This window comes from Martes martes, assembly GCF_963455335.1.
Source record: "Martes martes genome assembly, chromosome: 4".
In the NCBI taxonomy this organism is placed as follows: domain Eukaryota; kingdom Metazoa; phylum Chordata; class Mammalia; order Carnivora; family Mustelidae; genus Martes; species Martes martes.
Genome location: NC_137891.1, coordinates 119,633,723 through 119,650,303, shown reverse-complemented (window position 1 = coordinate 119,650,303; position 16,581 = coordinate 119,633,723). Strand labels below are relative to the sequence as shown.

Below are 16,581 nucleotides of genomic sequence, written 5' to 3'. Positions count from 1 at the left end.
GAGATTGCTGCTCACTCTGCGAATAGTCCAGAAATAGTGTGTGAGAAATGAGGAGCTGCCAAAGGGTCTTGAGCACAGAAGTAAGAAAGAAGCTATTTCTGGAAACTGTGGAGTGGACCAATTGGAGGGCAAACAAGATGGAAAAGTCAGGTAGGAGACCAAAATAGTCTGAGGCAGGGACCATAAGGCTTTGAATGATGGAGATTCCAATGGAGGAGAAAGATAATGAACTAGAGAAGCAGTGAAATAGATGGATCTTGGTTATTTTGTAGAAGGAGGAAGATAGGGTTTCCTGATGGAGGTGACTGTGTGGACAGGAGGAGGAGCAGAGTTAAAGGAAAGGTGGTGAGTTCAACTGCGAACACATGAAGGTTGAGGAGCTGGTGGGACATCTTAGTGGAAAGAGCTGGAATGCAGGGTGTTGGTAAGTGAGTGGGAAGAGGGAGTGGGAAATAAAAGGATGGAGAGATAAGATGTTACCAGCAGAGAAATGTTAGGAAGTGGGTGGTTTGAAGATGGTGGTGATGCTTGAAATGGTAGTTTGAGAAGTAGGAAGGAAGCCAAGAGCAGATAAATAGATTGCTGAGGAGTACTAAGGGTCCAATACGGTTGAAGATGTGGTATGAGACAGGAAGTCTGAATTATGACTGTGAATTTCCCCAGCAGTACCCTGTAGTGATTGCGGGATTAAGCCAAGTTTATGGGTTAGCAGGGCAGACTAGGAAGGAGGGCAAGGGATTTAAATATCCTCTCTACTGTTTATCTCTATAATTTTATTGACAATTTCAGGTGGTTGAATTCTGTACAGAAAAAAACCACAATAAAGAGGCCCCAAACCCACAAAACCAAAAATGCAATCTCCGAAGCACATGGGAAGTGATACGTGATTCTGAGGACTTCAAGAAAACCACTCCTATGACGACACAGCCACCCGCACCCACATTCTCACTGCTGCAGATCGGACAAAGAATTGTGTGTTTAGTTCTTGATAAGTCTGGAAGCATGACGGTACGTTAACTGGTCTTGGTCTTCAGGATGCTGCTCTCGCGTTTGTGTATGATAGGATCTGGACCACAGTTTGTAACAGGCTGGGAATAAACACAACTCTTAGGGTCAGAACAGTTATAGCAATAACATTACCATTAGAAACACCCACCTCAACTTTATTCAACAGGAATTCAACAGCAAGAGTCTCATTTGTTAATAAAGCTAATAAAATTAGCTTTTAATTTGTGAGCAAGATCTGCTGAAGTACATAGCCTTGACATTTTTTAATGTTTCACATCTATAGAACTCTTACTAAAGCAGTAATGATCTAACTAATGCCTAATCTGGCTTGGTCTTTTAGGGCTATTTAAACAAAGGCCCTAAAATTCTACCCAGATGTTACTAATTATAAAGGAGAAATTTAATATGGAAATTTAATTTAATATAAAGGCCCCTGAATAGGCTTGTTGTCATTTACTCGATGTTAAGGCAGCCATTTTCAAATTTCCTCTATACTGTTTTGTTATTAGCCTGCTCATCTAAACCCAACCTGACTGCTTTTCTTTTACTTTTCCATTCAGAATGGTAACCGCCTTAACCGACTAAATCAAGCCGGCAAACTTTTCCTTCTGCAAATAGTTGAGCAAGGCTCCTGGGTTGGGATGGTGACATTTGACAGTGCTGCCCATGTACAAAGTGAACTTGTCCAGATAAACAGTGCTGCGGAAAGGGATGCCCTCACCAAAAGTTTACCGGCAGTGGCTACAGGAGGAACGTCCATCTGCTCCGGGCTTCGATCAGCATTTGCTGTAAGACAAGTTGCCCTGTCATTTGTCAATGTTTACAATTTCTGTTTCCTAAACTTACCTCTGTTTTCAACAAAATTAAGTCAAATTTTCTCCAATATTTAAATTCTTTCATAATAGAGCACCACCTACCTACCTTTCTGAGGTCCCATACCAGGAACTTTCTTCCAGGTGTCCTATATCTCAGCAACTTGGATCACCTGTCCTTCAGCGCTTCCACACCTTTGCCAGGCTCCCCCCTTAGAATATTTTCTCCTTCCTCTTCTGTCCCTCAAATCACAGTCATTCTGTGATCTGATCCCAGACATCACCTACTTCTGGACATCTTTCCTGATTCTTTCAGTTGTACAGAATCACTCTTTCTAAATCCTGTGAACTTTAACAAAAAAATTTCTTATGACTTCTAGGCTCTTCTGTCTGATTTTCTAATCACGTGCTTCACTCAAGCAAAATTTCATTAGGGATAAGACTTGCCTCTTGACCTCTGAGGCTGCTGCACAGTATCTTTTATACAGAAGGGTCTCAATAAAATTGAATTATTTGATAGCACCTGATGCCTCTTTGCTCCAAACACATAATCTAATAATCCATAGTTATTTAGAAGATCTTTAGTCCCATGAAACAAAGAATAAGAGGCTGAAAGAAGCTAGCTGATTAAGGTCTCAAAATCTCTGTGACATCTTGGGCAGGTCAGCCTTCTGTCGAATAGGGGGCACAACACGCACCGGGGCTGTTCCAGATTCCCAAGCAGCAGCAGGAACATTTTAGTTTCCAACTCACACTACTGTATGTGGACAACAGACAACCATTTCCTCAAATTCAGTCTGTCCCCGGGGACCTTTTATTCCACCTTTATGTTCAGTTCCCTAAAAGTGGTTTCCACTGTATGCACAGTCAGCTGCAGAACCCTTGTCCAGATGCCTGTGGGCATCTGGATTCTCTCGCCTCTGCCACTCACCCAAGCTTTGATTAAAGAAGCAAATGAGGGAGGTGAATGGACAGTGAAATCGCTGACATGTTATATTAAACTCCTGCTATGCAAAATCTTAGGGGAGATGAGTAATGCCAGATGGCCTGGTGGTGAAGAGAGAACTTCTGGCTCTGCATTTTCCACTTAGATGGGTGAGAGAGAGTGTGAAAGATACAACTGGAATTTAGATGCTCCCCCTGTCCAATGGAGTCCAGATATGGGATGGGAGGAGCTTGTGTGTGATGAGATAAAGAGCCTTGGGTCCTACACTGTCCCAAGTTCCCCATTGGTTCCTACAGTAGGGCCCTTGTCAGGTCTGTTCTGGGCTCCTGTATCTGCTGAGGTGCCCACTGGACTTCTCTGGGCTTGATTTGGGCCCAGTCATCTTTTTTGCTGACTCAGCTGCACCCTGGCTCCCACTATTGAAGCAGAGCCCTAAGCACCACTTTGTCCTCCATCCAGCTCCTGAGCAGACTGAACACCCCTCAGCCTGTCTGGTGAGATGACCTCTTCTCTTTCCTGCTGACTTCTGTCTTCCCTGTGGGATATGTGGAACTTACACACATTTTCCACAGCACATAGCAGTGATAGGGAGTAGGACAAAGGAATACAAATTAAGGCCTTTCTCTGGCCTCTCAGTTTGGTCAGATCAAGGCCACAGCCATGGTTGAGAGGATCCTGGGCTCTAGATTCTATCATGTAGCAGCAGACACAGTTCTGCTCTCTTCCCTTGTGTGGCAGCCCCTCAGAGTTCAAACAGTGCAGCAGAAGTACCCTCTGCTCTTAGCTTTCCTTTCAACCTACTGAAGATGCTTTCCCTTTCTGAGTCTGGTCCAGGGAAGAGAGGTTATTCAGGCTTGATTGCTAGTTTTCCCTTCTGGGTCTCTCCTTCTACTCTTTTTAGGGGAAGAGTGGACTCTTGCCTTCCTCTTCTGAAATGAGTAAAACTATTTTTTAAATCTAATTTTCCTTCTATCAAAATCTTATCCAACACTGGTTTAAAAAAAAAAAGGTCTGTGCTTTCTACACAATGTAAAAAACTATAATCCATGTTAATCAGGAATAGTTGAAACATCGATGTCATAAGACCATTAGGAGTTGGGGTTAATAGAATAAAATTATTTATTTTAGTCAGAGGGAATATTAAAAATTTTAATAAATCCTGTGACCTGGGTACTTACCAGTCAGAACTAATGCCAACCATAAACAGCTGGTATAGTCAGATGGTGAATATCATACAAGCTAACTCTACCCTGTGTCTAATATCTCCCATAAACGATCCCTATTCAATGAGGGTGGTTTCTGAAAGCATCTGGGAACCTCCAAAAGCCTGTCAAGGAGAGATCATATGAAGGAAACTAGAAAAACCTCCTTTGCTGCTTCCCCAGTGCTATGAATCTCTGTAACTACCCTTTTTTTACAGAGTCCACTCTGCAGTAGGGTAACCAAGAGAAAAGACTATTGTCAAATTCCATCAGTGTTGCTGATTTAAAATTCTATCACTTCAAGACAGAGAGCTATTTGACCATTCTCAGGCACTTTTGTTCAATCCCTCTGGAATGTCTCTTCTCATTACCGTTAAATGCTGTTCTCCCAAATACCTTGGCCACACTGATAACTCATATCCTGCATTATGTTCTTAGGTTATTAGGAAGAAATTCTCAACAGATGGATCTGAAATCGTGCTGCTGACCGATGGAGAGGATACCACTATAAGCTCGTGCTTCAACGAGGTGAAACAAAGTGGAGCTGTCATCCACACAGTCGCGCTGGGGCCCTCTGCAGCAAAAGAACTAGAGGAGCTGTCTAAAATGACAGGTGAAGGATGGTCTGCTGCTGCTGTGTCCCACTGAATTGCTGAATTTTCTCTTCCACTGTACTGTGAGCTCCAGTGAACAGGGGAGAAGGGGAAGGGTGGGCTATATATAGAGAGGGGGAGTCTTATTAACCAACTACCTGCCTTTTCCTCCAAATGACAATTAGAATTGACTCTCTCCATTTCTTTTAAGGCCTCAGTTCTAGGATTATGGCAGTCTGGAGGAAGATGGGATCAGCACAGCACTCTAGTTAGGACTCAGATCTCTTTTCCCATACACTTTGTAAGTAAGGACTGCAAAGAACATAATAGATTAGCCAGGAACCACTCTTTTCCAACTGGCAGCTGGTCTACAGACCCAGGGGGGAGAGATGCTAAGCCACTAACTATATAACACCATGATACAAGTACTCTATTAACAATAGAAAGCACAGTAGAATGGAAAGCCTTTGACCTTATTAAGGGAAGGAGAAGGTCCAGAAAGGTGACCTCTAAGTTGAGACTTTAATAAGGAGTAGCAGGGGAAGAGCAAAGAACCCACTGAGTCCACAGAAGGTCATTTTGACAATGTAGAAAACAATGCAGTTTCTCCATAAAATATTAATATATCGAGCTTCTAATCTCACACACAGATGGTTTAAAAAGATTCCATATGTGCCTGGCTTCTTTAGCAGAGTAAGTGGGCACAATTTTTTTTTTTTAACTTAGGGCCAGCATTATGGATATCAATTATTATGCTGAGTTGCCTCCTGAGGGAGCTAAAATGATGGGCTGGGTTTCCTAGCAGCAGAGCCTGAGACAAGGATTTGGGCGCATGTGATTTATAGAGGGAGAGCTCTCAGGAGAACAGGAGAAAGGGAAGTGGATTGGACAGGGGAAGGACCCAAGCACAGAAGTGGACTTAGAGTCTAGCTGAAGCCTAACACTACAGGGAGCTCTCAATCTGGAATTGCATCATACACTTGGTACAATCTTGAGGCAAAGGGCTGACCTTTTGTACCACTGTGTCCATCAGTCAGCGGCCGTGGACAATCAAGGCAAGGTGGACGTGAGGGAGCATGTTACTTCTCCAGCAAGCATAGCCTCTTTTGGTAAGGCAATTTTCTGGAAAAAGGAGCAGTTATATGCCATTAGCAGCTAACACTTAGAGCAGCAGGGGAAAGATTCGATTGCCTCGGTAAGGGTATCTGAGTAGGGCCCCAAGAGCATTACCAAAGTACTTACCTTAAAGCTTGGATGGCATTAATGGTTTAAAAGTGTTTTCACATCAACTCTCTTAGTTACACGTGTTCTAAATAGCCCAAGACTGGGAGACCTGGTGTATAATCTATTTTTTACTATATATTGTACTTTTCCGTAACTGTCCCTTGCAGCTGTTATTTCTTGCTGTTGTTAACATACATATGTTTTATAATTTAGGAGAAAACCCAAAAGTCAAGCTTGTTAAGATTATGTCTAAAATAAGAATAAATCAATAGGCTTGGAATAAGGCTTAATGAATTCTCTTATATGAAGCATATGACCTTTAAAACATGAAATTTTATGTTATTAGTTTTGACCTATCAGAGATTCATGCCTGCTTTGCAGATAATTGACCTAGTTGGGCAACTGAGATGTTGCTGAAGCTATTATTCAGTAGGATTAAAAATTTAGTATCGACTTCTGAATTAATCTGGATGCCTGGTTGATGGTGACTGAATAATATTTTAAAACTGCAATAGAATATTTATGTAACGTATTCTGCTATCTTAACAGTAGCTAAAATGGTGCAAATACTTGCTTTCTAGAAAACAAGTTCTGATAATATAATTGTGTTTTAGGAGGTTTACAGACATATGCTTCAGATCAGGCTCAGAACAATGGACTCATTGATGCTTTTGGGGCCCTTTCATCTGGAAATGGAGCTGCCTCCCAGCGTGCTATCCAGGTCAGAATTTTTACTCTCTGGTTTTTCATGTTTCTAAATAATTATAACCAAAATGGAGAGTTTAATGGTTAAAATTTTTTATAATTTTTTTATAAAGATTTTTATTTATTTATTTGACAGAGAGAGATCACAAGTAGACAGAGAGGCAGGCAGAGAGAGGGAGGGAAGCAGGCTCCCCGCTGAGCAGAGAGCCCGATGCGGGACTCGATCCCAGGACCCTGAGATCATGACCTGAGCTGAAGGCAGCGGCTTAACCCACTAAGCCACCCAGGTGCCCCTAATGGTTAAAATTTTTAAGTGCTACATTCGTCTAGTAGTAAGTTAAAACTAAAAAAAAGACATTTCACCTTGATATTGGACATTATTCCTAAAGTATAACACTACTGTTTAAAGCAAAGCAATTAGTGTTTACTTGTTTGGAAACAATACTGACTTCTCCACAGAAATCAGCAACATACAATATAATGGGTCCAAAATTTCTTTTTTTAAACATCTGTTAACAAGCACCCATAGCAATATAATTGGCTCAAAATTTTCTTCACAGTAGATCAACTTAACACAAATTTTCTGGGACAAGTCAGTGTTCGTGGATTATGTGCTCTGTTTTTCCATTACCTCAAATCTCTGATATTTGCCAGGATTTCCTTATGGATGAAAAGTGTTTTGCTCTGTGAAAAGCCCATGATGTCAGTCAAGACACCTGGATTCTGGTCCTGGGCCTGCCATTAACTCTCGAACTGTAGGTTAAGAACTTCACCTTTCTGGGCCTCAGTTTCTCAGCCAGATATGAACAAGAACCATGGGCCCTTCTGGTTCTAAAATTTCAAGAAAACCATATTTTCTTTCAAAAATTTTGGGACTATTCATTAAGAAAAGGACAAATGTATTTTAAATGTTCTTCTTGAGTTTCAAAAGCTACTCATATGAATTTTTAAGCTAGAGAGTAAATAATCAGAAATCACATCTATATGAATTATTATTTTTATTGTGATAATTTTATTGTTGGAGTTTGGATGAAAGTAAAAAAACAATGTCATGTTAAAGCCAAATATTGACAGATTTTGAAACAATAGGTTTTCTGGTCTACCAGGGTAGAATTTATTCAATCAAAGAAGATAGCAATTATACTCATTTGGGTTATCCTAGCTCAGATTTAGAAAACTGAACTCAAGAGTTCAATCCGGAAATTGGAGGAAGGTGTCTGAAAAAAATGATTAAACTGATGAAAGGACAAGTTCACGGTCAGGCAGTTTCTGCCCATTACTTTTGTATTTAAGAAGCCTAACAGTGAGAGAGATAGAGAAATGAGCAGAATTCATTTACCCACCTGCCTTAAGAATCAGATTTAAGAGCCCTTCACTTTTTTAGTATATGTGCTGCCAAAGCAAGCACAAAGAGCCCTTTACTTTTTCCACATCCAAGATAAAATCTACCTATGAAATTAGAAATCTGACTCTATGACCCAGCCACCCTATCTTCTCTTAGATATCAGTTTAAGGACAAGAAAAAATTATCTAGGAGACAATCCTCAAGGTCACATTCTCTGTAAAAGTCCTGTTAACCCTTCCCCACCTCAGTCTCTGTTCTAACCACTTCTTCATTCTTCTCCAAACAACAAATCAGCCTTGGCCTTTGACTTATTTTCATTTATCTTCACAGGGACTACAATAACACTTGATCCAGCATTGGTTATTTGCAAAAAGTCCCAGTCAGGCCCCTAAAGAGTTAAGTTTTAGTCTACTAAACAGGATGAGATATAAACACAAGTAGGTATAAAGGAAAACACTGGGAGAATATCAAAGGAGTGACAGAATCAAGATTCTGTGAGAACTCACAGGAGGGAGAGATAATTCTCAGTCAGTAAATGAGATGGACATTAGAGAAAATTTCAGAGAGAAAGTGCCCTTTGAACTGAGTTTTGAAGGATTGGTAAGGCTTAGATAAATGGAGATGAATGTGTAGACTTCCAGGAAAAGCAGAGAGTATGATAAAGTCAGAGTCAGGGTTTCATGACTGTCATTTGGGAAGTGGTCTAGTTTGGGTGTAGGAATAAACACTGTGGAAGCTAAGGCTGGAAGAAAGGTAATATAGAACTAGATAATGATAAGACCTAAATACCAAGCCAAGGACTCAGGCATCACGGAAGGCTTTTAATGGGGCAACTGGGAATTGGAGGCAGAATGGAAGAGACTGTGTGATGGGGGCTATATTCTCCAGAATGTAAAGAGTTGTTTTTCTTTCTTAACAGCTTGAGAGTAGAGGCTTAACCCTCCAGAACAATCAGTGGATGAATGGCACAGTGCTTGTGGATAGCACTGTGGGAAAGGACACGTTATTCCTCATCACTTGGACAACAGAGCCTCCCCAAATCCTTCTCAGGGATCCTAGTGGAAAGAAACAAGATGGCTTGGTAGTGGACAAAAGCACCAGAATGGCCTACCTCCAAATCCCAGGCACTGCGAAGGTATGGGCTCAGGTTTTATCCTTCCCACAATTTGAGAAGATAAGTTGAAGTTTTTACAAAATATTCATAGCTTTTTCAATGTGGGTGATTGCTAGAAGAAGAGTTAGTATTGGACGAAAGAGAGAACAAGGAAAATTCTCTATCCAATTCTCTATCTCATTACTATGACAGCAAATCAAGGGAAAGGAAATTGATGATACTTTCCACAGGAACTAAAGGGAGAAGTTTCAAATTACATAGAAGTCAAGATGCAAAATGGTCCTTGAAACTTCAGGATCATGAAAAATATCACCTCAGGAACCCATTGATTTGATACTGCTTTTTAGAAACCAAGGAAATAAAGACACAGCTTTCTGACCTCATTTTCCCCAACTAGGATTTTCTTGACAGTAATAACCATGTAGTTAATCCAAATGTACCATAATTTCCCTTGGTTGACAAAATATCAGAGATCTTCTTAGATATGCTTTTGTAACATGCTTGTACCAGATAAGTTCTTCCTATAGGTAGCATTAAAGTCAGGTCTGTGTCACCTACAGTTATTAATTGGAAATGTCTCCATTTGTTTTGGTTAGGTTGGCACTTGGAGTTACAGTCTGAAAGCAAGCTCACAAACCCTGACTCTGACTGTAACCTCCCGTGCTTCAAGTGCTACTCTGCCTCCAATTACAGTGACCTCTAAAATGAACAAAGACCAAGGCAAATTTCCTAGCCCTATGGCCGTTTATGCAAAGATTCATCAAGGATCCTCGCCAATCCTCAGGGCCACTGTCACAGCTGTAATAGAATCAGTGAATGGTAAAACAGTTAACCTTGAATTACTGGACAATGGAGCAGGTAACCATTCCAAAGATTGGAAAACACATCTTTCTTTTCCAAAAAGCAATCAAGGAACAGAAGGAGGGCATGATCTGGTGAGGACAGTTAGAATCAGGGAGTCTGCCACTGGGGGTCTGGTTGGGAGAGTTCTCTGCTTCCCCACAATTCCTATATTTTAAAATGTTGGACAGCATGAAGAAGGGCTTACCTTTAGCTTCTGCAAAGACCAAACACATTAGTGGCTCAACTTTAATACACTTAGATACTCTAGGGAGTTGTCAGAGGGTATTCCACACTCCCCAAAAGGGAAGGAGGAAAATTAATAGCTATTTTATGTTATATTATCTTCATTTTTATCTTTACCATACTTTTGAGATATTATTAACCCTACATTACAGATGAAGAAACTGAGGATTTCACATTTAGAAAGCAGCAGAGATAAATTCAAGTGCAGTTATATGTGCCTGCTATATGTATGCAGACTCTGCATTAGTTTGCCCCCAAAATGAAAATCCTGCCCATTATTTTTTTTTAAGATTTTATTTATTTATTTGACAGAGAGAGATCACAAGTAGGCCAAGAAGCAGACAGAGAGAGAGGAGGAAGCAGGCTCCCTGCTGAGTAGAGAGCCCGATGCGGGGCTTGATCCCAGGACCCTGGAATCATGACCTGAGCTGAAGGCAGAGGCTTTAACCCACTGAGCCACCCAGGCACCCCCTGCCCATTATTTTTTAAAGAAATCTAACAGGGAGTGAGAGAAAGAGAATTCTACATTACTTTATAGAAGGCACATGACTGCTTACTCTGATGCAAATAACCTTATTAGAACAAATTCTGTAAATGGATTTCCTACGCAAATCTGCCCTGGTGAGAAGTCATAAGTTAAAAAAAAAAAAAAGATAATCATATAACTTTTTTTTCTTCATAGTAATGTGCAACAATTCAACTCAGTTTGACAGATACTTAACGAATAGTTACCTTGAGCTATGTTGGATGTAGCAGACACATGGCATGACCTCTGATTTCAGAAAGAAAGACAACAATTCAGGAAGATAAAATATACACATATGAAGCTAAACACACAGAGAGACATATACACGCATGTGCATGTGCGCCTAAGAGAAAAAGTAGATTTCATCTTTAACGGAATCAAATCCTAAACTCTCTTGGAAATAGTGCAAGGTTATCTTTGCTTTGAAAAATTTTTTTTAAATTTTTATTTATTTGACAGAGAGAGAGAGAGAGAGAGCACAAGCAGGCAGAGTAGCAGGCAGAGGGAGAGCGAGAAGCAGGCTCCCCGCTGAGCAAGGAGCCCGACACAGGACTCCATCCCAGGACCCTGAGATCATGACCTGAGCCAAAGGCAGTTGCCTAACCAACTGAGCCACCCAGGCACCCCTGCTTTGAAAATTTTTAACCCACATATGAGTTGGAAATATACAAATGCGCGTCTGCCTTTCAGATATTCATCAATTTCTTCATTTTCCTGTCAAGGTGCCGATGCTACTAAGGACGATGGTATCTATTCGAGGTATTTTACGGCTTATGATACAAATGGTAGATACAGTGTGAAAGTGTGGGCTCTGGGAGGAATAAATGCAGCTGGACAGAGGGTGAGACCCCAGCAGAATGGAGCCATGCACATGCCTGGCTGGGTTGAGAATGGTAAGTAATCTGTAATAACACACCTGGCTTGAGTAAAAGGCTTGGGATCAAGAGAAAAACAATAAGCCTGTGGGGAGAATGGTGTGATTTGATATCAGGGTTTTTCAGTCTGAACACTACATTTTGGGCCAACACTACATCTGTGACATTTTGGGCCACATAATTCTTTGTTGTGGGGGCTGTCCTGTGCATTGTAGGACGTTTACTAGTATTCCTGTCCTCTACTCACTAGCTGTCAGAAGCATCCCCCACAGTCATGGCAATCAAAAATGTCTCCAAACATCATCCACTGTCCTCTAGAGGCAAAATAACCCTCAGATGAAAGCCAATAGTTTGAAAGCAGCTTTCTACTGCCTGGGTTCACATTCCAGACCTCTACCAAAGTATTTTAGATAATCTCTTTGTGCTTCACTTTCCTCAGTTATAAAATGGGAATAACAATGGTAACTACTTCATAAGCTAGTTATGAGGAATGAACAAGGAAATACATCTAATGAGCTGTTGCTGGTAAATAAAAGTGTTAAATAAATGTTTGCTATTATTTTTAATAAATTTTAAAACATTCTATAATAAAGCTCTTTCCACTGATAGTGGCATTTCCATAGAATAAGGGAATTTATGGCTTATTATATGCATCAATATCACAGGCCCCACTGTCTCCTTTCTCTTGCTCAGACCAGGGAGAATAGTAGATGAACCTAATATCAGCCAGTACACTAAGCCCACATGTAAGCAGGTGGGGAAATTGTGCTCCAAGAAATAGACAGTCCTATACCACTCTTGGTCATAAACACTTGCCCTGGATTAGAGCTGGAATTGGGACCAAGACTAGTACTGATGGGTTCCAGGACTTGTTTTCCACCAATCTCTTTTTCTTAGCACCTGGTGTATTGTAAAAGTAGCTCCTCCAAGAAGCTTCCCATTGTCCTGTTTAATTGGGTGTGTGCTCAGTAAAAGGAGGATTTTAGGATATGTGGTGTTTCATGCAAAGGTGATCACAAGAAAAAACAATGCTTTAAAGACATTTCTTCCAAAGATCTTTCACATATTTCGGCTTAGTTTATTTTCATTTGTTTTTCTTTCTGAGTTAGGGGGGAAAGTCAGGAGCTTCTTGGTTTAATGACTATATCTAGCCTCATGCTCAGTGTTTTGCTCACATTAGGACATTACATTCTTCTAATTATGCCATTTTACAGACAGAGAAACAGAGGCTAGAGTAGAGAGGTTATTGGTCTGTAATAGGACTTGGCTTGGCATTGGAGAGCCATATTTTTCTCCTCTATCCCTTGATGAATACCAAGAGAGATGTTCTCTATTGGTGAACTGAATACTAACTCTGAACCTGCTACAGTATCTACTTTATCTTTGCCCAAGGCCAGATTGATGGGTATGAAGATCAATCTGTCTTTACAGACAAAAATTTTAAGGGTTAAAGAAGTAGGTTTTAGGAAAGAGTAAATTCTGTGTAATGCCATGTTAGGGTATTATGGAATATTTTTATTGAAATGAGAATCGGAGAACCCTACTGATTGAGCAGGTCAGGGTATTCTTTGAGTTCCAGGATTATTTTTATACAACCTTTCAGCAAGAATGTGAAGAATATTGAAATTGCTACAAGCACTAAGTTCCTAGGCATTCAATGGAAAATCAGAAGTCTTCCAAAAGCATAAAATTTTAGAACCTCTAACATAAAATAGTTTATGAGAAGCTGCAATCTAATAAGAATGATAAAACACAAACATAGAGAAAGAGGGGGAAAATGCATGGAAGAAATAATCAGGGCAATTCTTGATGGTCTGAATGATTAATTACCAAATAAATAGGAAAAATAATAAAACCAACCATATTAACTAGGTGAAAGAGATTTTTCTTGAGGTAGTCTAAGAAGGCTTAAAATGGAGGTAGGATTTAAACTGATCTAGGAAGAATAAAATCAGGATGGGCAAAAAGATGGGAAGAGAAACAACTCCACGACAAACGTCATGAAAATATATTATGGGAATTATTATTCCAGAAAATACCTGTAAGATAAAAAAAACTGTGATTCTCTCTTTGCTTTTTTTCCTCTAATGCAACCCGATTTGGGATCTTTACACCAAATAGTTAAAATTAATTTTGTGTGTGGAAGGAAAGAAGGCAAAGGTGAGAGTAGGAAGAGGGCAATCTGACAACAAAACAAAGGGAAGTATATTTATATAGTTGCTTGTAATGTAATGTAATGTAATGTAATGTAATGTAATGTAATGTAATGTGTTGCAGGTGAAATAAAATGGAATCCACCAAGACCTGAAATTATTAAGAATGATCTTGAAGGCAACCAAGTGTGTTTCAGTAGAACAACCTCAGGAGGTTCATTTGTGGCCTCTGGTGTCCCACAGGCTCCCATACCTGACCGCTTCCCACCCTGTCAAATCACTGATCTTAAGGCAAAAATCCATGGGAACAAATTTATTAATTTGACTTGGACAGCTCCTGGGGATGATTATGATCATGGAAGAGGTAAGCTGAATGTGGTGTGAACCGTGTAAAGGAGTTTTCCAGCCAACAGGGGTGCAGAAGGAGGTGAGGCAGGCAGACATGTTATGATGCATGGCGAAGACAGGAGGCAAGAGGGATTGTGAATGTCCTCTGAAATGAAAGGTTAGGATTTTTAAATAGGAGAGGTTTAGAACCTGAAAAGCTGGCCCACTTTTATGTTTTAAGAGGTTTTAACCAGTAACAGGCAATCTTTAGATTTTTTTGAAATCTTGCCAAACTGTCTTTTAATAAACCCCATTCTTAGCAATCACTCTGGAAAGGCTTCGGAATACAGCATAGATCTCTATGGAGCAGAACTGACCTTTGGAAGAAAACTCAGGTCCTACTAGATTTTTGTCTTGAAGTATAGTCTTCAGATGGCAGCATGGGCATCATAGAAATGCTTGTTAGAAATGCAGAACTCCAGTCCCCAACGAGACCTACAAAACCAGAATCTTTTAAGGTCCCTGGGTATTTTTTATGTACATGAAAGTTTGAGAGGCACTGGTACCCAAAACTCCTCTATAAATAATAAGCAATAAGCAATAGTTTAAAGACTTCCTCTCTCAGCCAGATGCATATACAGAAATACTGATCAAGGCTTTAGCTCATGCCTGCCCAGTATTTATTTATTTATTTATTTATAGAGAGAGCATGTGCATGCACATGATGGGGAAAGGTGGAGACAGGTGAAGGAGTGGGGGTAGAGGGAGAGGGAGAATCTTAAGTAGGCTCCATGCCCAGCAGGAAGCCCTTCAGGGCCTAATCTCACCACCCTGGATCATGACCTGAGCCAAAATCAGGTAAAGATGCTTAACCAACTGAGCCACCCAGGTACCCCTTGATCCAGTTCTACATTTATCACTCTGTTGAGATACACAAACAAGAATGTAAAAAGAATACTAATGCTTATAAATATGGACCGTCAATTACATTTATTCACTGGAACTTTATGGAATGGTAATATAGTTTCTTATAGACTTAAAACTTCTTTAACACTTGAGAATTACAAGTCACAATTTTTTTTTCTTTTTAGCTCTCAAGTATATCATTAGAATAAGTGCAAGTATTCTTAATCTCAGAGACAATTTCAGTGAATCACTTCAAGTGAACACATCTGATCTTATCCCGAAGGAGGCCAACTCTAAGGAAGTCTTCGTGTTTACACCGGAAAACATCCCTTTTGAAAACGGCACGGATCTCTTCATTGCAGTTCAGGCTGTTGATAAGTCCAATCTCAAGTCAGAAATCTCTAATATTGTAGGAGTGTCTTTGTTTATTCCTCCACCAACTCCTCCAGAGATACCTACTCCTCCTTGTCCTGATATTAATGTCAATAGCACCATTCCTGGCCTTCACATTTTAAAAATAATGTGGAAGTGGCTAGGGGAATTGCAGCTGTCAGTAGCCTTGGGCTGAGTTTCATGAGATGAATAAATCATCCACCCTTCTTTTGATTATAAAATTCTCCAAAATGTATTTTAAACTTTCCTGTAGAGGGTGATATAATAAAATCAAATGCTAAACAACTGGCCACATATGTATAAAGACTATCATTTAAATCCAGAAGTTTAATCATCACACAGGCATTTATTAGTGATTTTTTTAAAAGTTTTTTAAAAGATTTTATTTATTTATTTGACAGACAGAGATCACAAGTAGGTAGAGAGACAGGCAGAGTCTTATTGTCAGGCTTTTTTTTTTTTTTTTAAGATTTTTATCTATTTATTTGACAGACAGAGATCGCAAATAGAGAAGCAGGCAGAGGGAGAGGAGGAAGAAGGCTCCCCGCTGAGCAGAGAGCCCGATGAGGGGCTCCATCCCAGGACCCTGGGACCATGACCTGAGCTGAAGGCAGAGGCTTTAACCCACTGAGTCACCCAGGCGCCCCTATTAATAATTTTTAAAGAAGAGGTGCTTGCATCAATAAATGGAAGTATGTTTAATTCATTTTAAGGAGCTTTGCCAATTAAAAAAGAACATGTAATTGCATGTGAAAGGTGCCAGATGCCCAACTAGGTCCAACTATCTAAATATAAAAGGCACAGTTTGCTATTTGTATCAACATTACCAGGAAAATGAATTCTCTTCTCTAAATTTGCAAGGATTACGCATTTCAGGAAGAGATTGCATTGCAGAAAGAAACAGTAGGATGATGACGTCTCCTTAGGCATAGAAATGTATGTTATGTGCATGAAATTACAAGTCAGTGATGCTTAAAGCCACAGTGGTGGGAGATGAGGTAGGAAATGTAGGTTCAAGCCAGATGTGAAGTAGAAGTGACTAAGAAATAAATGTTTTGTGTGTGTGTACTTTGTGCTAAATGCTCTACTAATGCCCCATATGCATTATCTTATGTAATACAGTTCAGTTCATTCAACAAATGTTCCTCAGCTGCCTGTTATATTCCAGGCCCATGCTAGGTCCTGAGTACAAAAAAAAAAAAAAAGAGTAAGAGTTGGCTTTTTTCCTCTAGGTAATAAAGAACATCTGAGAATATCTGATTTTTTTTTTAATTAAGAGACAGGTATAATCAGAGCTATGCATCAGAAGAGGTACTTTGAGACCACGTGAAGAACTGAATAAAGGTTGGAGATGTGTGACAGATTA

General features: G+C 40.0%; 1 protein-coding gene across 1 annotated transcript in view; it reads left to right on the top strand.

Annotated features, from left to right (window-relative positions):
• LOC308341412 (calcium-activated chloride channel regulator 1-like) overlaps window positions 1–15,390 on the top strand; it is a gene marked incomplete at both ends in the record, with an annotated part of 30,302 nt that extends 14,912 nt beyond the window's left edge. Inside the window, 9 exons of the mRNA XM_080801340.1 lie at window positions 790–1,008; window positions 1,569–1,796; window positions 4,407–4,581; window positions 6,400–6,506; window positions 8,755–8,970; window positions 9,546–9,807; window positions 11,284–11,454; window positions 13,714–13,953; window positions 15,008–15,390. Coding sequence (XP_080657466.1) covers window positions 790–1,008; window positions 1,569–1,796; window positions 4,407–4,581; window positions 6,400–6,506; window positions 8,755–8,970; window positions 9,546–9,807; window positions 11,284–11,454; window positions 13,714–13,953; window positions 15,008–15,390 — 2,001 coding nt within the window. The remainder of the gene's footprint in view (window positions 1–789; window positions 1,009–1,568; window positions 1,797–4,406; window positions 4,582–6,399; window positions 6,507–8,754; window positions 8,971–9,545; window positions 9,808–11,283; window positions 11,455–13,713; window positions 13,954–15,007) is intronic.
• Between the last annotated feature and the right edge of the window lie 1,191 nt (window positions 15,391–16,581).